This window comes from Terrapene carolina, unplaced genomic scaffold (genome assembly GCF_002925995.2).
Source record: "Terrapene carolina triunguis isolate 2854851 unplaced genomic scaffold, T_m_triunguis-2.0 Scaffold131, whole genome shotgun sequence".
Lineage (NCBI taxonomy): Eukaryota > Metazoa > Chordata > Testudines > Emydidae > Terrapene > Terrapene triunguis.
Genome location: NW_020664482.1, coordinates 18196603 through 18219101, shown reverse-complemented (window position 1 = coordinate 18219101; position 22499 = coordinate 18196603). Strand labels below are relative to the sequence as shown.

General features: G+C 45.2%; 1 protein-coding gene across 4 annotated transcripts in view; it reads left to right on the top strand.

The window, feature by feature from the left end:
* DCX (doublecortin) overlaps positions 1 to 22499 on the top strand; it is a 101885-nt gene that overhangs the window by 57907 nt on the left and 21479 nt on the right. For all 4 annotated transcript variants that reach the window (XM_024217411.2, XM_024217413.2, XM_024217412.3 and 1 more), the window contains exon 4: positions 14332 to 14434. In XM_024217411.2, coding sequence (XP_024073179.2) covers positions 14332 to 14434 — 103 coding nt within the window. The remainder of the gene's footprint in view (positions 1 to 14331; positions 14435 to 22499) is intronic.

Below are 22499 nucleotides of genomic sequence, written 5' to 3'. Positions count from 1 at the left end.
CTAAGTGTTGAACAGAATGGACAGGGAAGGGCAGACAACATGGATGCTTCTATTAATTGATACTTGTACATGGTGCCTATAGCAGACACTACCTTAGACATTCCTAGGCAGTTAGAGAATTAGATCCCCAATTCAGGAAAGCTGCAAACACTCCAGTTCAGGATATCACCCAAGTACATGCATAAATCCAAATGAAGTCAATAGACTTGCCTAGACTAGGGAGAAAAAGGTGCTTCTTTCAATCAGGCTATAGAGTGCATCTTCACTAGGGAAAATAGGGATGTGTTCTTACTATGTGTTAGCTAACATGTGGTAGCTAACACAGGCAGTTGATCATTTTCTCAGTGAAGAAGCAATCAGGTCTAATCCTGCTGCCTTTGAAGTCAGTCGCAAAACTTTCATTGTTTTCAACAGAAGCAGGATCAGGCTCTCGATGTGAAACATGCTCCTGATGCAACAACACTAATAATAATCACAGTGCCACGTCTGACGTTGGTTTTTCCCCAGCACGTATTCTGGAAGAAAGTTACTGATGTCAGCAGGACTCACCACAGTGTGGTATTTAAAGAGAGACTGTCACACTGAGCAAAACATTTCCATATATCGTACAGAAACCAACATCTATTCACATTAAACAGTTTCCCTTGGGACTTTGGGTGATTATCCAAGATGTAAAAATTGCTGCAGGACTACCTGCTCCTCACACCCTCCCTTCTTCTGTTCTTACCCCACCTTGCAGAGAAGTTGTAGGGCCAAATCCTGCTCCCGTTTACACCTGTGTGGACCCCTCGCCCCTCTTCATTTTGAGGCGGTTGCATGGGTATGATTGAAGGCAGCATTTGGCCTGTAATGGGCAATGTGGTGGTGTTTCCATGGTTACACACTACAGAGCTGCTGAGAAGAATGGGCTTGTTTGAACAGGAATAGATCCACTGAAATCACTGACAAAATCACTGTCTTTTATCAAACGTGTCTATTGTGAAAGCAGCTTAATGGTGACAGTCACTGATGGGGGTTGAGTAGAAATATGCCCAGACTAAAATACCCAACCTACGTGGTTAGGTGCAAGTACAACTGAAATGCTCCTAGGTAGTGGATTAACCCATTTGTACCCAAAAACATTCAGGTGCGGTGTTCAGTACCTGGAGGAACGAACCGTGATATAATTACCTGGAGTTAGTTTTTTCTTTTAAGGAGACAGTGCTATCGGATGAATTAAGACTGGGACTGGGAGCCAAGAACTCCTGTGTGGCCTTGAGCAAGTAATTTAGAGGAAGTCTATTCACCCAATTCTGTCCACACGTAGAGGGGAGGAGCAGCTCCCAGAGGACGGTAGGCAGGCAGGGGCAGGAAATGTGCAGAACCTTGGCCCTACCAGTCTCAGTGGTGCAGCATGGAAGGGGGAATAATATGGACCAGGTAAAGGGCTGCTTCTCCCCTGCATCAAGTGGGAAACAAGATCAAAGGGTGAGTCTGAGTTATATCTTGGTCCATGGTCTGCACTTGGGCGAATGAAACTATGGACTGCCTCTTACACTGTGCTAGTGATAAACCCACAACCCAGCCTCTCTGTGCCTCAATTTCTTCATCAGTAGAACAGGAATAATGTTCCCCTACAGGATAGGGATTTGTTGGCTGCTGTTCATTCGGCACATGGAGGATCTGGAGTGCTATGTAATACTACCTACGTTCTTCTTTTAACAAGATTAACTATTTACCCGAATTGCCCATCATCAATCAGCATCTTTGCCCTAGTATGAAAGAGAAACAAACACACAGCTGTACAAAAGTCTTTTTTTTTTCTTTTTCTGAAGCATGCACAATGGGATCAGCTACAGCAATGGATTTTATGGACTTTTTGCTGGAAATCACATTAAATGGAAATAGCAGCCCCACAATGTTTTCATCCCCAGCTTGGGCAGAGAGGAGATTCATTGTGTCCTTGTTTTCATTGCCATCACTTCAAGCTGTGTCACTTGCTTTGGGCCACATACTTATGCTATGTCAGAAGCCTCTGATGTTGTTCTTTTATATTTAATAACAACTTGTTCCCTTACAAGTGTGGGGAGGGGAGACAACCAGGAAGAACACTTGAAAAGGCCCCAGGATTCAGAAACGCTACTCTTAGTGTGCCAATTTGTGCTGGAAACTCCTCTTTCTCGCTGCTACGGCATGTCTCCTGCCCACCTCAGATTTCTGTTTTCATGGGCTCTGTCACTGGAGCAGAGGTTTCTTTATAGTTAAAGCTCTGCGAATCTGTGGATGTCTGCTTTGTATCCACGGACTATGTTGGAGGATCGTGGATCAGATGCAATAAAAATTTTGTATCTGCGCAGGGCTCTATTTATATGCTCTCCTACCCTCTGGGATGACACTGGAGTGATAGATGATGAATATAGACCTGCATATCTTTTCTGAATGATATATTCTTTTAAACACGAAAACTAGCTTCTTCTATATGTCCTAAACTCCTCCAGCATTCCGAACTGTCTTACCCATAGGCCACGTGTATATGGTATTGAGAGAGCAAACTAACCATTCTGACAGTGGCTAATTGGATTTCTCGTGTTTTGGAGGCACCAAAAGTTCACCAGACACGTTGAATTCAATTTCATGTAGATATTGAGCAGTTTGGCTAATGGCCAGGTTTCAATCTATTTTATTTAAAATTGATACGGTGCCAGGACTTAAATACTCTATGAAAGGACCTTTAGTAACACGTGTTCATGCAAATAGTCTGTGACTTCAGCAAGTGTACCTGTGTGAGTAATACCTATTGAGTGCAAGTAAATGTTGCAGAATTGATTCCACGTAATAACTTGTGGCCAGATTTTGATGTTCTTACTCCAACTGAGTCACCACTTAGTCCACATATAGTCCGACTGGCTTTAATGGAACTACTCATGAAATACACTACTGTTCAGCATGAGCAAGGGTGTCAGAATATGGTCCTTTAAAATCCATAGAATATTCTTTTATTTCATTCCCAAGATGTGTTTTTATCACTGATTAAAAAAAAAACCCCAAAGATATGATTGTTTTAGAAATATGCAAATATAATCTAAAAATTCCATTGGTTAATACAGACTCCCATAACATATTGAAGAAAACACCTGAACCACACTGACTGAAAGTGAGAATCATAATATAAATTGCTAGAACTGCCAGATATTTTCCAGTTAAAATGAAGCAACCAAGAAGTAAGGAAAGAACCTAAAGACTAACTCATGTGCCCCAAAAGACTATTTTTGTTACCCCCAAAATCCAGACATAAATGAAAACTCACACCCTGTAAATGTGAGAGGCCGAGATTTTCACTGCCTAATGTAAAAAAACCCCAAAACTCCTACTTCAGGCTGTTTTGGGGGGAAAAGATTGCAGTCCCTGAAATCAGAATGCAGGGACGACTTCCTCCCTATTTCCCCCAGTGCACACACTGCCCCAAAGGGGGTAGGGAGAAGGCAGGACCATGATCCTGTCATATGGGTATTCAGGGCAGGCCTGGCACAGAAAAGAGGCAAGGGTGTAGCGGCAGGGATGTTCCTCCTGTGTGATGGGCAGTTTGGGGAAGACATCCCCAGAGATAGGGTAGCTGCACATAGCCCCTTAGCATTGGGTATGCATAAATAACAGACGTGAGCCTGTACGAACATGAATAGCTGATAACAGTTATGCATCAGCCTCTGTACTCACATAGTTTATAATTTACAGGCACACCTCTAGTTTTAAGGTCACAGTTAAATGTAAGATCTCTGAACTGATTGCACTTCCTTATAACCCCTCAACTCCTACATTTGTTCAGGTGTTTAAAGATGCTGTTACTAAATTTCAAGTATTATTTATTTCTAACTTTAAAGATAAAGTATGAATTCTGGTTCCATTAAAGTCTGTGGGAGTTTTGCCATTGACTTCTGTTGAGTCAGGAGTTCTCCCAAATGGTCCTAGCCTGCTCTCATTGACTTCAGTGCAAGCAGGATCTGGCCCAAAGATTTAATTTCACCTATTTTCTAAAAAGGTATTGGTATTTTCATTTAGAATTTTCCATATGAGAAAAAGATTATTTTATTTTTCCATTGCCTAAACTTTGTGTGCAGTGTTTTCCCAATGGCAGATGAGTAAGTCTGGTTTTGTAAATGTACATGTGGAATCTACTGAGTGTGTGTGTGTGCATATTTAAATTTAAAATGATTAAACCTAAACGTCTAATAAAATGTAAATCACTTTGTAATGTCTATTTTGGGTTTGTGTTAATATCTGTGGACTGTTTCAAAAAGTATATTAAGTGCTTGCACGTTCCATTGTCAACTTCTTCATTTTCCATTACATCATAATAACCCCTTAAATCTTCTAAAAGCTCTCTGTTTCTGAACAGGCATTCAGTGGTTTTGAGGAAAAGAGAAAGTGACACATTTTAAATCAGTTAGGTACTTACGGTATTCTCTGATATTCACTCTGACATCTGACCTTGTTAGGTCTCACTGTGGGTCTGGCATAACAAAAGAACAAGTCTTCGTGTGTATTGTTTCTGTACCATGCGCCTGGCTTTATTGATTGTGCACACACACAGTTGATTTAATTGTAGAGAGAAGCTGCCTTTGTAATTAGGACTTCGGTTTCCCACTTCTGAAATAAACACACTCCTATCAAACATAAAAGATGCTATTTCACAAACAAGGCCCTTAAGTCCTTGTTATACTTTAATCAAGCTTAGGGCACGTCTTCACTACCCGCCGGATCGGCGGGTAGCAATCGGTCGATCGGGGATCGACTTACCGCGTCTAGTGAAGACGTGATAAAATCGATCCCTGATGGCTCTACCGTCGACTCCGGAAATCCACCGCGGCAAGAGGCGGTAGCGGAGTCGACGGCGGCGCGGCAGCGGTCGACTTGCCGCCGTCCTCACAGCCAGGTAAGTCAACCTAAAATACGCCACTTCAGCTACGCTATTCACGTAGCTGAAGTTGCGTATCTTAGGTCGACCCCCCGCTGTAGTGTAGACCTAGCCTTAGTTACACTGAGCCCCCACACAGGCACTAGTTCATTCTCTTTATCTACGTCCCCTAATACCTAACTGACCAAGTGGTGAGAAAAGAGCTAAGTTTGCAATCCTCTGAAATAAGCCATTACTCTTCAGCTAAGCTAACAATTTTGAGATGTTGAATTTCTTAATACTAATTAAAGCAGCTAGAGACCCTAGTTCTGCTCTCAGTAGTACAATTTCACTTGTGTGGATTCATCCATAATTCTCAATTGCCTTAAAAGAGGTTCCGTTGAAAGATAAACGGGGAAATTCTCCTCCTCTTCTGGCCATAAACTACCTCAAATGATTAAAGACGTTTTCCAAGTGGAAGACTGGTGACAGTCAGAGGAAAGTAGATGGATAGCTCAGAATAACATCTCTCTTGAAGTCCAGTTTCTCAGAAACCTCACAACTCCAGAGACATGGGGATTGCTGAATCTTCCTAAATGCCAAGATCGCCTTCCTTTCTTCCTTTTAAAATATTCAACAGGAAAGATCTGAACCCGGGTAAGAAAGCCCCTATAATTGAGGACCATCTGGAATAAAATTGGAAAAGGAAGAAGAAACCCATTACAAGGTCTTATGCTTAGACGTGTGCAGACTCAACAAGTTAGTTAAGAGATTCCGCCTAATACCTCTTGTGATAACAAGGTTCCCAAAATGACAGTTCTGTGCTATTCTAAAATTTCTTTGCATCCATACTTGGAGCACGCTGAAGACTTTATATGGCTCATATTCTCCTATGTTAACGCAAATCAGGAAGAGATTGAAGCTTGGAGGCTGCTACGCATAAATCCTAGCCTTAAAGATGGTGTTATGAATAATTGCGTGTTACAAGGACTGACCATTCACAGTATGTCAAGAACACTTTTGGCTCCACTGGTGAAGTACAAGAACCTCTGACAAAATAATATATCCAGAATGAGAAGAAGATAGAGTTCAGTTAATCCTCCCCTGTGATATATTCCTTTTCAAAGAGGTGTTACATCTAGCCACATTCCTGGAAGACAGTATGGGGCAATTCAATACTAGAGGTCTCTAACTAAAGTGCCAGCTATGAGATCACTAGAGATGTATCACCTGCTACACAGCAAATTGTAAAAAGTGGATTTAAGAGAGAGAAGTTGCTGTTGCTGTTGATGTTTGTAATAACTTCAGAATGACAGTGAGGTCACCCAATTAATCATGCAGATAATCTGTATGACTCTGCAGAGTGCTAAAGGAAACAGGAGGTGCTGGTTAATCAGAAGCCCATTTTAAAGCACAGCAGGGTATTGCATTGGTAAATGACTTAGACTTTTAAATGAAGCCACATTGTTAAAGCCAGGGAGAGTATAACGTAATGTAATGTTTATGTTCCTCTTATTTATTTCAATTGCTATTGAGTTATAGTTTTAAAAGACAAACTGCCACCTCCTGGAAGACAATAAAACATACCCCTTATACAGGTATAGCCTGTATTCTCTCCTGTTTTACCTCCCTTTGATACATAAACTGAATACAATATAGTCCCCGAAGATATTGCGTGGGATTGCAGTATCTCTCAGACCCTCCGTGCACAGAATTTAGGGGAGTGATCTGGGCCCTGATTTGATCCAATAACTGTTGCTGAGCATTTTCCCTGAGGAAGGAGAGCAGGATTGAGTCTCAATAAAATATGAATCTTATAAACAAAGAACACTGTCATGCAAAGATGCCTATCAGCAGTGGTGCAAGTACGGTGGTTCGGTTCGGTTCACCGTGCCAGTAAGATTTTTATAGCTGGTAGTCCGTACTGGAAAGACATAGGAGGAGCAGTACATGGGGGGATAGTTCAGTGGTTTGAGCATTGGCCTGCTAAACCCAGGATTGTGAGTTTAATCCTTGAGGGGGCCATTTAGGGAACTGGGGTAAAAATCTGTCTAGGGATTGGTCCTGCTTTGAGCAGGGGGTTGGCCTAGATGACCTCCTGAGGTCCCTTCCAGTCCTGCTGTTCTATGATTCTAGGGGGCCAGTGGGCAGCTCCTCCAGCACAATTTTACAGCTCCCAACCCCATCACCCCCAGCCCTGTCCTTTGGTGGCCCCACGTTCTGCTCCTTTTGCCACTGTGGTTCCGGAGAGCCCTGCGGTTCAGAAGTCTCCGGCACAAGGTAACATGAGATGGATGTGGATCATGGGGAAGGGATGGGGAGAGCGCTGGGGGCGGGGCGGGGAGGAGTCACCTGAGTGGGTCATATGGAGAAGTCATGTGCCCCCCCTTTGTGTCCCTCCCATGAGTGCAGCGTACCAATAAGAAATGAATTCTACTTGCACCACTGCGTATCAGTAAAGAGCTAGGGAGACATATTTGATACAGAGGCCCAGCCAGCACAATTTTTTCTAAATGCAATTCTATTGGGGGGGGGGGGGAAATGAATATATCATTATTGACTCTTTAAAGGGACATGCTGCCAACAATAATTTGTTCCAAATTTTAGATTATGTAAAATCAAGTTTTTTTTAAAAAAAGCTCCCACAGAAACTGGACCAATAAAAATGTTTCTATGAAATCCAATAGAAACAATTACTTTGTAATGAATAAACATTTGTACACAGGATTTGCAACCCAAACACTACAGTACTAAGACCTGGAGAGTGAAACTGATTATAAACAAAACTGGTAAAATTGACCTCATTCGCTTTTATTATCTAAGCTGGGAGAAACACAAAGAGTAAATGTTTCTTTCCAGTATGATCTTTTTTAAAGTCAATTGTGTCCTTTTAATCTACATTTTGATGGAAGCATTATATGTATTGCTTTCCTTTAAAAACACACACACACGAAAGCAAGATATTTTTCTATCTATCGCAGAATTCATTTTTACCTACTGCACAGAAAACCATTGAAATTTTATGTTAACAATAAAATCTTACTGGCCTCGTGGCTTTTGATAGCATTGTCACTATTTCATTATAATGGCGTTATCAATATCAACATTTTTCAGCTAGCAGCTTGGTCCTTAAACTAGCAAGCTGTTAACAGTTTTCTGCATCATGCCTTAATAAATTCATAGCTAGCAGCATAATGCAGCATTTAGAACAATTAATGATTTTCAAGCTATCTGTTGGGATAAATTTTTGTTGGCATTTACTGTCTCCTGGGATTTCCATGGTGTTCTCAACTAATTATCAAATATAATCAGAACAACTGATTAAAGTAAACCTAAGTGGAAAGCAAACTTTATAAATGATTCACGCTGCTTGGCGTACTAGGGACCTGAAATATTTATTAGTTTCACCAAGAAACTGAGATAAACAGGACATTGTAAGAAAGGAGACAATAAGATCCGTAATGTGACTTTATAATTAAATGCAAAAAATAAAAATATCATTAATGCAATTTAAAGGATCTCTCATCTGAGTCAGCAACAACCCTGCCTTGAGGGTGGAGTAGATCTGCGTTACCCATCACAAGCTTCAGGTGCAATTCAGAAAAGCAGAATTCATCCTGGAAATGCCAGGAGTGCAGCATACACTATTGTTTGCCTGGCCAGGTATTCTGGTCTCATGTCCCTAGGGATGTCTTTTGTATCTGTGTGAAGTTGTAAGATCAAGCACTCAAAAGTCAGCAAATTTCAAAAGTTAAGGTTACTGAAAACAATTTCAACGTGGCCACATTGCACATCTGCTGTATTTTAGGGCATACATTTATAACAAAGTTACTAGGTTAAGAGTTATATTTAATAAGTGAAAGAGAAATAGGAAATACTACATCAGGAAATGGCAACCTTTGGCACACGGCCTGTCAGGGAAAGCTGCTGACGGGCTGGGACGGTTTGTTTACCTGCAGCGTCCACAGGTTCGGCCTATCGCAGCTCCCACTGGCCATCGTTCGCTGTTCCAGGCCAAAGGGGGCTGCGGGAAGCAGCGGCCAGCACATCCCTTGGCCCATGCCGCTTCCTGAAGCCCCCATTGGCCTGGAACAGTGAACGATGGCCAGTGGGAGCTGCGATGGGCCGAACCTGCAGATGCTGCAGGTAAACAAACCGTCCCAGCCTGCCAGCGGATTTCCCTGGCAGGCTGCGTGCCAAAGGTTGCCGATCCCTGTACTACATATTATAAGGGAATATGTAGAACTTGGCTGCATTGGCATTGCATAGGAGTTAACTTTTGGAATCTCCTAACCTTATGAGACCTGGATCTTGCAACCTTATCATGGCATTATGATAGATTTTTTTACAATTAATTTCCTTTGGGTTTTTAAGGAAAAAATTAAAATAGGGAAAAAGGGAGTAAAAGCAAATGTAGAGGTAAATGGCTTGTGCAATTTAAAAGCTCAACCAGTGGATCATCTAAATTCTTTGTGCCATACTGCCTCATCTTTCTCTTTCCTCCCCCTCTACCTAATTAATATGCACTGCAAGCTGACTCTGGGTGATGAGTTGCAGGGGGAAATCAGCTCTCCATCCTGCTCTGAGCATGATCAAGGCCTCTGATTTTGTGCATGATGTTAATATTCAATCGTGCTTCAAGTTGAATATCAGTCTCTTGCTTCTGAGTGGTTTTTTTTTTCTTTTTGTGGGGAATACTATAGCAAAAGTGTTTGGCTTGCAGGATGACATGAAGAGAGTAAAAGCAAGTTTGAACTTTCCCTGATCTCATCTGGAAGGCTTTGGCAACAGTGCTTATAAATGGTTTGAATGAACCAGTACACTCTCAACTAGCTGCACAGTGCATCTATTTTTAAGTGTGCCCCTCAGACCTAAGTACATTTTCTACTGCACATACTTAATACTAAGTATTCAGATGGTGATATCTGTATTAAATCAAACCCAATTATTGTCCAGCCAAGCAAAGACTCTAGGCCTTAATGAGGGCTATATTGTACCAAGTCTCAAGTTTCAAACACCATCCTTTTTTTGCTGAAAACTGGTCTAAAAATAATACAGTTACCATTTTCAACCGGCTTTAATCAAACATGGGAGAAAGTGATTGCTGGGAATTTGCCAAGCAAATTCTACTTCAGATCAAAACCCAGGATAGGAGACATTCGCCCTAAAAGTTAGTGTTTTGGAAGCCGTGTGTGTGAAAACAGAAGCTTGTATTAGGAACTGCTTTGCCACCCTAACTACAGCAGGCTCCTGCTGTAATGAGATGTAATAACCAGTGTGCAATGCTGAATCTTATCCGAATAGCTGAAAGCCCTTTTTACATTTGATTTTTTAGCGCTTGAAATTAACTTTTTCAGTCTAGTTCAAATAGATCAGTGGGCATAGGGATGAACTATTCCAGGAAGTTGATCTCCAATCTATCCAAGGCATTTTGTGGACCCTTCAAATTTACAGGCAGACGATAGACTGCATCATCAGTGACACAGACATGCCAAAACAGGAGCCATCAGCGGCCAATCTGCAGCATTCTGTATAAAAATCACAGCAGACGTTAGAGCTGGCCAGAAAATTCTGATGACAAATGGAAATTGAATTTTTTGAAAATGTTTTAAATGTTTTCCCATTTCTAGCAGATGTATTTTCATGCTGCTGAGCTCACCCTCACTCAGAGCGGATGCTGATGGCTACTCCAGTATGACAATTTGGAGGGATGTTCTAATTTAGTTCTTTCCTTGCCTGCACACTACTTACCCAAAGATGGCTAGTTTAGTTGACTTTGGGAACATCCGGCCAACAAAGTTCCAACGTGAGGAAAAGGCAGAGAGAGAGACAGAGAAAGAGCTAGAGCTGCCTTCATGATTCTCAAAGGGGCACTAATCCCTTTATAAACAGGTTCATCCTGGAATACTCACCACTTTATTTCTCCATATTTTGGTGTGCTACGGTCTCCCCAACTCTCCCTGTTAACATTTCTCCCTTTATAACAATAATAATATTACTTTGCACTTCATCCAAGTTCTCAAGGCATCTTGCAATGGTGGAAGAGTATCATCATCCAATTTTGCCTCAGAAGAACACCTGCCAATATGCCACAAGGCCAGGTGAAAAGAATGGTAGGATGTTGATGATCAGTCTGAGTCTATAAGTTTCTCTCCCAAGTGACCTCATGTACACATTTTCCACTAGTGGTTGCACAATGATGACTCCAATTAACTGCACTTACCAAGAGATAACACAATAGTATTAGCACACGTTACTGTGTAATTACCCCTGATTCCAGGGGAGTCTCCATGAACATAGTGATTTCGCTGTTACTGTGTAATCACATCCCGTATTTCACTGTAACTATGCAATTAAGCTGTCACAACTCTAGCTGCAGATGCAAGAGCAAAAGAGAGCATCCATCTTTTAAAAGAGCACTATTGCTTGTGGTTCATATTGCGGCAGCACCTATGGGCCTCAATCCCATTGAGGCTCCACTGTGTTAGGTGCCGGACGACACACGGGAAGCTAATATCCCTGTCTGGAGGATGTTACAATCTAATGTGAAACAAGCCACAATTTCCATATGTAACCAACACTAGAAGGGGAGTGGGTGAGGGAAGATGAGGCAAATGGTGATAAGAGCACCTGGTTACAGGCTAGCTCTGTGTACAACATGATTGTTCTGTAGAGAGGGTAAAGTTACCAGCCTGCCAAGAAACAAGGACATCTAGCTGTATTCACCTCATGCGGAGATATGATAAACTTTGTAACTCAGAAAGATTTCTCATAGCCCAGTTGAAATGAACAGGGCCATCAGTGACTACGGGAGATTGTTGGACTAGGGTTCCGGACACTGGACTGCGCATCGCGAAGTCACGGGTGGGTTGGGAGAAGGGCACTCAGGTTTAACAAAATGGCACCCGCTGACTTTTTTCACTCAAGATGGAAACTGTAGATACCTTTGTGTGCCAACATTGTATTCAAAGGCAGATTGTGGCTGGCCCATGTGTCGGTGCCCATTGAGTGAGGAGCAGGATGTAATGCCCCCCTCTCCAGTGCAGGGGCCAGCCACAGGTGCATTTCCTCTGATCTGCTATGCACAGGTACTATTCCCTCTGATAGTGCCTCCAGGGCACTAGGCACCCAAAGGGCCTGTGAAATCAGAGCCATGCTCACAGAGCTGGCCAACCATGGAGGAAAGCACATGCTGCATCCCTTAAAATGAGGCACCATGGGCATTCGCCTCCCATGGAAGAGCTCCAGGCATCATCATGCCTCAGTAGACAAAATGTCTCCCTTGCTCCCATCATGGCTTCACCCTCCCACTATTGAGGGCTCTGGTTAAAAGGCATAATCTGGTCATAAGTAGCCATTGCTATGAGTTACACTTGATGTGCACACCGGGACTGGAGGTGATCTTACAGACAACAAGGAAGAAAACAATATACGGTAGTTTCATCCCTTCGTATTTTATTTTCCCGTGGCCAGGCCAATCCTAGTTTGGGGTAAAAGACTGGGAAACCAACCTGATTCACCTATGTCCCTATAGAGCACAACCCATTCTGGAACCGGAGACGCCACCATGACATGCTTCCCAGAACCTAACAGTGGGGTCTGTGACATCTTGTCTGGAACTCCCCCAAAGGCTGCACACTGCATTTTTCTCCACTGCCTCCAGCAAGTGTTTTAATTTTGTGGCCAGCCAGCAAAATACCTTGATTCTGTGTATAGATTGTCAATACCACCTCAGTCATCGGTGGAATAGTGGTGGGAATCACAGTTACCTGCCTATCAAAAACACTTTAATTAAAGACCGTCTTCCACTGCGATTGTTCTTCACACTTCACCCCTCACAGGGTGCTCTCCCGGCAACAGCCAGTGTGTTGCTTGCCCTGGGTTGTTTTATTTCCTAAATTCCCAGATGTCCGTTTCCCTGATTGCATTTGTGGTCTGCAGCCCCCAAAGGTGATGCATTGCTTCCATTCCTCCCTGGCTCTGTAGGGCCACAAAAGCGAAATGGGAGTCTGGAGCATAATTTGTTGCCAGATGTTTCTTTCCACCCATTTAGGATGGCAAAATAGAGAGGTAAGATATTCAGGCCATTATAAACGTGACTGTTTCTGCTGTCCATCTCAGTCTTTCCTCTCTGTATCCCATCATCCTTGGTATCTATAGCCTGGGAACACAATTTGCCTTAAGTCGGGAGGAAGTGATTACCTTCTGCGGTTGAATGGACCCTCCATCACTGACCTGTGGGGAGAGGGCAGTGCAGAATGGTCACCCTCGTTTGAAATTCCCTTTTATGATCTTCTTTAATTCACTGCCCATCACGTCCTTACCACATGCTGACTCTTTCCATCCTGTCCCTTTGCTATCCCTCTCCTTGTTGGCTGTAAGGTGACCAGACAGCAAGTGTGAAAAATTGGGACAGGGTGGGGGGTAATAGGAGCCTATATAAGAAAAAGACCCAAAAATTGGGACTGTCCTTATAAAATTGGGACACCCTAGTTGGCTGGGGTTCTATGGGAGAAGATGCGATAGTGATGTGATATTGTCTTAATGTCACCACATTCGGGGTGGTCAAGCAGTGGGGGGCACAAGGAGGCACAATGTTTCCCAGAGGCACAACCTGTCCTGGGGCAAATTCCCAGCTCTAGGCCAGATTATGCTGGGCTCTTATCGCAGAGCAGGATAGGAACTTTCCCCATACTTGTCTGGCCTACAAAAGGGCCAGGCAGAATTCCAGCCTCTATGCTTTGGGGCGGGGCCATTGTTCTGCTCTCCTCTCATATGTACATGCTGCACGCGGGAGGGGGAAAGGGTGGGATAAGCTGCACCTCACGAAGTAGTGTAGTAGGGAAGACACTGTCTCTGTGTGCCTGGGACCTGTGGGGGCACTTGGGTGAATGCTTCCTAATGGTGCCTCTGAGATGGCACTCCTCCACCTTGCCCCTTGTTATGGCCAGACCTCAATGGCACAGTTAAGCCATCAATATTTGCACCCATTTTCAAACCTCAAAGTCCCGATTTCATTCTCACAGGGTCCCATTCTGTGATCCTTGCTCTGCAAAGTAGTCCCTTTGATTTTGTGGGCTCTGCCTGAGAAGGATGGTACTAATCAACACGAGTAAGGGGATCAATAACCTGTAAGGACCACACCTGCTTCTTATTTGAGAGGTAGCCCAAGAACATTTGCATCATTATGATGAGTAATATAGCTTGTTCACTCCTGCATAGACTGGAAAGGTCACATGTCATTGCATTTTGCAAAGTGGGTTTTTTTCCTTTTTTTAATTATAGTTTTATGCTTGATTTGCCTGGAGTACACAGTGTGTTGTGCAACAGGCTTCCCAAATTAGTGCTGGGGAAAAAAAACAGAGCGGAGAGGCAGGCTGTACCCTCATGTGTCAATTAAAGCTGAGCCACATCAGAATTAACAGTTAAAAATAACGTGAATGACTTTGTTCTTTCTGTAGGTGACCTGTCTCCACGATTTCTTTGGGGATGATGATGTGTTTATTGCCTGTGGTCCGGAAAAATTCCGCTATGCACAGGATGACTTTTCTCTGGATGAAAACGGTAATATCTCACGCACTGATCTCTACTCTGTCTACTTGGGCTTTTTTTCCCTCCACCACACCCCACCCCAGTTTGATTGAGGTTGCTTGTATTTTGTTGCTTTTTTTTTTTTTTTTTTTGCATAAGTAATTAACATCCTTTTGGCTTATTGGACAGTCAGTGAATATTGTAATCTGATGGACATTGACTGATTTGCCACAAGGCAGAATAGGTGGACTCATTAAAGACACTAATATTTTATACTCATTGAAAAGCAACATAATCTGTTAGCAAATGTCCTCCTCGTTATATGCATATGGTTGATTGTAGTATCAGTTACTCTATCCCCGAGTAATAAAAACAGACTCACAAAATGATCTCCACTCTTGTGTTTGAAAGATGTATATGTGTGTGTATGAAATGGGAGCTAAGGCAGTTATGAGCTAAGGTTCCTCCACGGTCTACTGTGGTTGGTTGTAAACAGGAGTAAGCGTTGAAAAGGGGTGAACATTTTAGAGCATGCTATCCCTTTTGGGGGTGATCTATCATCACGGTTTGTCTCCAGTCCAACTGCAGCGCCACATTTATAGTACTGTAGGTATCAATGATAAACTGAGATATGAAATCTATGATATCAAGGAGCATACACATCTTAATTGTAGGATTTACCTAGGTGCTTGCAGTTATCCAGTGATTGCACACCTGTAGGGCCAAATTCTCTGCTGCTGTCAATTAGTGCAACTCCACTGACTTGCGTGGAGTTTTGTCCATTTATACGGGCAGAACATTTGGTCCCTAGACTTCAGCTTGATGCTTCCCAAGACGCCCGAGGTATTCAGGTATCCTGTGTAGCCTTAGTTGTGAGCTATTATATGCTACAAATGCAACAAAGCATTAGCATCCAAACAGTGCTTTGCATTCAATATCAGCGTGAGAGTCAAGTGAGATCTGCTCTTCTTGAAATTCGGGAGTTCACGCAGCTCTGAGGGAGCTCCATACTGTAAAAGAAGCTTGGATGAAATCCTAGCAGAACAACTTGAAAGGAGGCCGAGCGTTGTGGTCCAATGCCCCCGGATTCTGAACACTTTTCCAGTTTGGATGTCTTTTAACAAAAATAAGCCTGGCCTGATTTTCAGAGGCACTGAGCTGCAGGTGCTCAGCAGACAGTGTTCCTTTTGCCCTCACCATCTTCCCATTCTCCACCAGCATCCCTCTCTGTTCTAAATCACACAACACAGGGATCCAGGATCAGTGTGTTTCCTGATGGCTTGCAAATGAATGTCTTTCATTACAATCTCTTTTGTCACGGGCATGTCTGCCTCCCCAGCTGGAAGATGTGCACTCAGATTGCTGGCCATTAGGTCCTGTCTGATGAGACATCAAGAGACAAGATGAGAAGTAGTACAAGAAAGGTGTCTGTCATCTTTTCCCTCCAAAATGCCAGTCACAAGTTCATCCGTCGAGTTCCTGTTGCTCTTCCAGAATTGCCGTGTCTCTTGTGAACCCACTGATCTTGGCAGCAGCATCTTAGGCTGCAAGAGCCAGTCTTATAGCAAGCTAATTAAAAACTCTGGATGAAATTCTAGCTCTATTGAAGACAATGGGAGTTCTGCCATTGACTTCAGTGGGGTCAGGATTTCATCCTCTCTCCATGTGTGTATCTGTCTAGATACACAGACACTAATGGTTGCCTTTAAAATGTCAATATTTGCCAATGGTTATCACACAGTGGCATATAAGATCCCCCATCATTTCCATTATCAATTATAGGGAAATGCTGTTGTCTTTTAATGGCAACCCCTTCCATCCCTTCCTTTGTTTATGTATATATCAACTCAGCTATAACTATGGAGCCACGATCAGTGCTTCTTTAATACCATCTATAAGATACCATATTCTTTTAAAAACATTAAACCTTCCAATGTCTAATTTACAGGTTTTGCATATTATGCATCTTATGGCATTAAACAGAGTGAACAGGTTCATTGCTAATTCTAATTAGCCTTGTGTGGTATCCCTGGAGCACAGTGCAAAGTACTGGCATAATTTCCTCTTTTTATCATATTGCATGACCCAAAAGCAAACTTTCCAGCAAACTGTCTGGAAGAAAGAAAATGAGGCTGGCTGCCTCATTTCAAGCCAGGGGGGGAATTTAGGGTGATTACATTTTCATAGATATTCTGATATAGAAATAAATAAATAACGTACATTTAGGTCAGACAACTTGTTTTCGGTTGACCAATCATTCATCTTCTGTGTGCTGCCTTATTTCATTTCCATTAGGGAATCCAGTCAAGGGGATTTTAAATCCAAACGAATGCTGGCTGAGCTGAGCTTTCCCCATGAAACACGGGCTGTATGTGGGAGATTTAAATTGGAGAACCACCGTAATGTCCATTTTTAAGGGTATCCATGTAGAAGATCTAGGTCTAAGGACACAGGGCTGAACTAATCAGCATTTAACAAAGGGGAAATCCTCTTCTTCTTATCTTCCCCCTATTTGGATGAAATTAATAACTTTAAGAAGTGGAGAAGTGCACTTCCAGGTACCTCTCAGTTCAAGTAACTGCTGAGTTCAAGATTTGGAATGCTTGAAATCCTAGTTCCCGTGAAGGTTTGTAGCATTTCTATGCCTCTTTGGAGCCTTCGTAAATGGTGTTTACGTTTTCCTCTGTACCCAGCGCATTTATTTTTTAAGAAAACACAGTTGGACTGTAATCTGCTTGTGAGTGTAAGAGCATGGGCAGAGTGCCCAGGAGACAGGACTTCATTTTTGTACATCTGCATATGGTGCAGCTCCCAAAAGACTGCAGCTTGGAGAAGTCACAGAAGAGGGTTTGTTCAGGCTGGGTGAAATTCTCTCTGGTGCAGATGGTCTATGCACCCACTTAAAGACTTTAATGCAGGGCCATAAGTGAGGCTTAAGTGGTTCAGTGAGGCTTGTGCTGGTTTTCTGCACCTGAGTAAATTTCACTCATTGTCCATAGCTGTTACACATGGTCTGGTTAGTGTGGGCTGCATTTTATCACCTTTTACCCTGGCCTCAGCTGGCCAGGAGACATATTAATTGTTCTTTATTCTGACTTTTCCCACGGTGCACTCTGACCATTGTCAATATGCTGCAGAGATTAATTAGTTAATGGACCCGATTCATCACTTAGGGTATGTCTACACTACGAGAGTAGTTCGATTTTAGTTAAATCGAATATGTGCAATCGATATTAGAAAGTCGAACGTGTGTGTCTACACTAAGGACAGTAATTCGACTTTGTCAGTCCACAGTACCAGGGAAAGCGTCGACATTGGAAGCAGTGCACTGTGGGCAGCTATCCCACAGTTCCCGCAGTCCCCGCTGCCCATTGGAATTCTGGGTCGAGCCCCCAATGCCTTCTGGGTAAAAAAATGTGGCGAGGGTGCTTTTGGGTAACTGTCGTCATCCGTCAGTCACTACCGCCCTGCCTCCCTCCCTGAAAGCGCCGGCGGGAAATCAGTTCGCGCACTTTTTGATCAGTGACAGCGCGGACGCCACAGCACTGCGATCATGGATCCCGCTGCGACCATCGCTGCAGTTGTGGCCGTTCTCAACGCCTCGCACCTTATCATACACCTTACCCTGAGGCAGATGCAGAGTAATCAGGCGAGGAGGCTACGGCACCGCCGTGAGGGCCTGAAGTCGGAGAGTAGCACAGAGCTGTCAGAAACCACGAGCCCCAGCGCCCAGGACATCACGGTGGCAATGGGGCATGTGGATTTTGTTGAACGGCGATTCTGGGCCCGGGAAACAAGCACGGACTGGTGGGACCGCATAGTGCTTCAGGTCTGGGATGAATCCCAGTGGCTGCGAAACTTTCGCATGCGGAAGGGCACTTTCCTGGAACTTTGTGACTTGCTGTCCCCTGCCCTGAAGCGCAAGGACACCCGCATGCGAGCAGCCCTGACTGTCCAGAAGCGAGTGGCCATAGCCCTCTGGAAGCTTGCAACGCCGGACAGCTACCGGTCAGTCGCGAACCACTTTGGTGTGGGCAAATCTACCGTGGGGGTTGTTGTCATGCAAGTAGCCAAGGCAATCGTCAAGGTACTGCTGTCAAAGGTAGTGACCCTGGGAAACGCGCAGGCCATCATAGATGGCTTCGCTGCGATGGGATTCCCAAACTGCGGTGGGGCTATAGATGGGACTCACATCCCTATCCTGGGACCGGGCCACCAGGCCAGCCAGTACATCAATAGAAAGGGCTACTTTTCAATGGTGCTGCAAGCACTGGTGGACCATCGGGGACGGTTTACAAACATCTATGTCGGATGGCCGGGCAAGGTTCATGACGCTCGCGTGTTCAGGAACTCTGGTCTGTTTAGACGGCTGCAAGAAGGTATTTACTTCCCGGACCACAAGATAACTGTGGGGGATGTGGAGATGCCTACAGTGATCCTCGGGGACCCAGCCTACCCACTAATGCCCTGGCTCATGAAGCCCTATACTGGCGCCCTGGACACAGAAAAAGAACTGTTTAACTACCGGCTGAGCAAGTGCAGAATGGTGGTGGAGTGTGCTTTTGGCCGTCTCAAGGGGAGATGGAGAAGCTTACTCACTCGCTGTGATCTCAGCGAAACCAATATCCCCATCGTTATTGCAGCTTGCTGTGTGCTCCACAATCTCTGTGAGAGCAAGGGGGAGACCTTTATGGCGGGGTGGGAGGTTGAGGCAAATAGCCTGGCTGCTGATTACGCCCAGCCAGACAGCCGGGCGATTAGAAGAGCCCAGCGGGACGCGCTGTGCATCCGGGAGGCTTTGAAAGCCAGTTTCAAGGCTGAGCAGGGTACCCAGTGACTTTTAAGTTTGTGGACACAGAGGCAGAACTTGCCCCCCTTTCTTTACCCAGTTGCCGTCGACTATCCTCTCCACTTACATACCCCCTTCACCCCCTTCCCAAAAAATAAAGTCTGTTCTGTTTTGTTAATGGACACCGTTGTCTTTATTACTGTTTTCGCGGGAATGTTTTAAACCTGGGACACAGACTGTGGCGGGGGGCGGGTTTAGGGTTGTGATGCAAATGATGCCTCTAAACTCCAGGAATGACAGGCTCCGCGGTGGTGGACTGGTTGTTTCAACGGAGCCTGCCAGCCCTCCTGGCCGGGACTGCGTGTATGTGTCGGCTATGTGACTGTCTTGCAGGGGGAGGAGGGTTACAGATCCCCTGCTGCGCGGCTCTGTGATGCAGGGTAAGGACCGCTGCATAAGATCTGTAACTGCCCTCCCCCGCCACCAAGTCACAGAGCAACACCACCGCCCCCACCACACAAAACATGAAAACCACCTCCCAGACTGACCAGGATAACTAGTCACTGCACTGTATATATGCCCTGCTGCTGCACCTGCCCCCTGCTAAAGGTGACTGTCCTGTCCAATGACCAAGCCCCTTCCCCCCCCCTTCAGACAGACTCCCCTCCAAAAGAAGAGGATGGAAACAGAAATGAACAGAAACGTATTCTTTATTAACAACCGCACATGGAACGGGGGGGTGAAACTTGGACGGGGTCTTGTGTGAGGCGGGTAGGAAAGGACTTTTCAAATTTTGGGGAATGAGAGCCTTCTAGTGGTAGAGCAGTCCGCAGGGGTGGAGTGAAATTTTTCACGGCCCCTTCCACCCCTCCGTGTTTGGACTTTGGGTGAGGGGGGTATGGGACTTGGTGGCGGGGCAGGGCAGTTACAGAGAGACTGCAGCGGGGCTCTCTCCTCCTGCCTCCGGTCCTGCAGAACATCCACAAGGCGGCGGAGCGTGTCCGTTTGCTCCCTCATTAGTCCAAGCAGCGTTTGAGTATCCTGCCTGTCCTCCTGTCGCCACCTCTCCTCCCGTTCCATGTTTGCCCGGTGCATTTGGGACAAGTTCTCCCTCCACTGTGTCTGCTGGGCTGCCTGTGCTCGGGAGCATCCCATTAGTTCAGCAAACATGTCTTCCCGTGTCCTCTTCTTCCTCCTCCTAATGTGCGCTAGCCTCTGGGCAGATGTGGCTGTGGGAATTGGAAAAAGGGAGTGAATTCCTGAGACAGAGCAATGTATCTGTGAACAGAGAACATAGTCTTTCTCTGTGAACAAGACCATGCAGAGCACCTATCACACGCGCACTGAGGACAAGGTCGAATTTTCGGCCCTCGCCTACAGTGCCTGCGGTCTTGCTGTGGCGAGCTGAGGAGCAGGGCAGGACACCGGACTTTGTCTAGATGGCAAACATGGTAAGCCGTAGACTTGTGGCCGCTTAAAACTTTAAGAGTGGCACTGGCCTCCTTTCAAATAGAAAGCAATGCGAGTCTCTGCTGGCAGCAATCCTGCAAGCATGAACTCTGCCCCTGTCCCACCCCCTCGCGGCTGTAAACCGCGTGGCTGTAAACCGGCGGTTGCAGTTCTATAAAGGGACGGGCAAGCAGTCCCAATACTAACTTTCCCATACCTAATTCACAGCAGGGAGCCATGCCAGACATCACCCTCCTGAAGGTCTCCGAGAGCCAGAAGGAGAAGATGCTCCGGGACAGCCTGCAGAAACCGGGGCCATTTGCTGCACTGCTGTGCAAGGCCATGATCCCGGAGTACCTGCTGGCGTTGTGGCAGGGAAACGTGTCCTACCACGGGGGGCCTAATAAGCTCTCCCTGCCCAGGAACCTGCTGATGAGGCTGGAAAAACACCTGCAGGAGGTGTATGAGGAGTTCTCCCCGGAGGATCTCGCCTCTATCCCCGGTTACATTGACCAGTTCCTGGCTTAGGTGCCCTTGGAGGGACAAATGACTGCAGGGTTTTGGGCATTATAATCATGAAGCGGACATTGTGCAATTTTTTGAAAATGGTTCGGACTATATATTGAGGCGCCCAAAAAAAGACAAATCATGATACACTTTGCACTGATTCCCCTTTTGTTTGACTTTACTGTTTACATGTTTTGAAGCACTTTACCCACTGTTCATATTTTCAATCTTCCTGTTTTGTTGCAAATAAATGTTTACATGTTTTAAAGCACTTTAGCTAATGTTAATATTTTAAATACGCCAGTTATGTTGTAAATAAATGTTTAGATATTTAAAACACTTACTGCTTGATCCGTCCCCTGAATCTGTGTCTGGGGTAACGGCTGGGGAGGGTTGGTAGGGGATCTCTGTCAGGGTGATGAAGAGCTCTTGGCTGTCGGGCAAATCAGCGTTGTAAGCGCTGTCTACTGCCTCGTCCTCCTCATCTCCTTCCTCCTCTTCCCCGTCCGCTGAGGAACCGGCCGCGGACAATATCCCATCCTCAGAGTCCACGGTCAGGGGTGGGGTGGTGGTGGCGGCCGCACCTAGGATGGAATGCAGTGCCTCGTAGAAACGGGATGTGTGGGGCTGGGATCCAGAGCGTCCGTTTGCCTCTTTGGTCTTCTGGTAGCCTTGTCTCAGCTCCTTGATTTTCACGCGGCACTGCGTTGCATCCCGGCTGTAGCCTCTCTCTGCCATGGCTTTAGAGATCTTCTCATAGATCTTTGCATTCCGTCTTTTGGAGCGCAGCTCCGAAAGCACGGACTCATCGCCCCACACTGCGATGAGATCCAAGACTTCCCGATCCGTCCATGCTGGGGCCCTCTTTCTATTGGATTGCACGGCCATCTCTGCTGGAGAGCTCTGCATCGTTGCCACTGCTGCTGAGCTCACCACGGTGTCCAAACAGAAACTGCGATTCAAACTGCCCAGACAGGAAAAGGAATTCAAATTTTCCCGGGGGAGTGGCTGGTCAGAGCATCCGAGCTCGGACTGCTGTCCAGAGCGTCAACAGAGTGGTGCACTGTGGGATAGCTCCCGGAGCTATTAGCGTCGATTTCCATCCACACCTAGCCTAATTCGACATGGCCATGTCGAATTTAGCGCTACTCCTCTCGTTGGGGAGGATTACAGAAATCGATTTAAAGAGAGCTCTATGTCGAACTAAATGGCTTCCTGGTGTGGACGGGTGCAGGGTTAATTCGATATAACGGCGCTAAATTCGACATAAAAGCCTAGTGTAGACCAGGCCTTAGAGTGAGCCAGTGGAAACCAGCACAGCCGAGGCTGTAGGGCCATGCCAGTGGTAAGTTT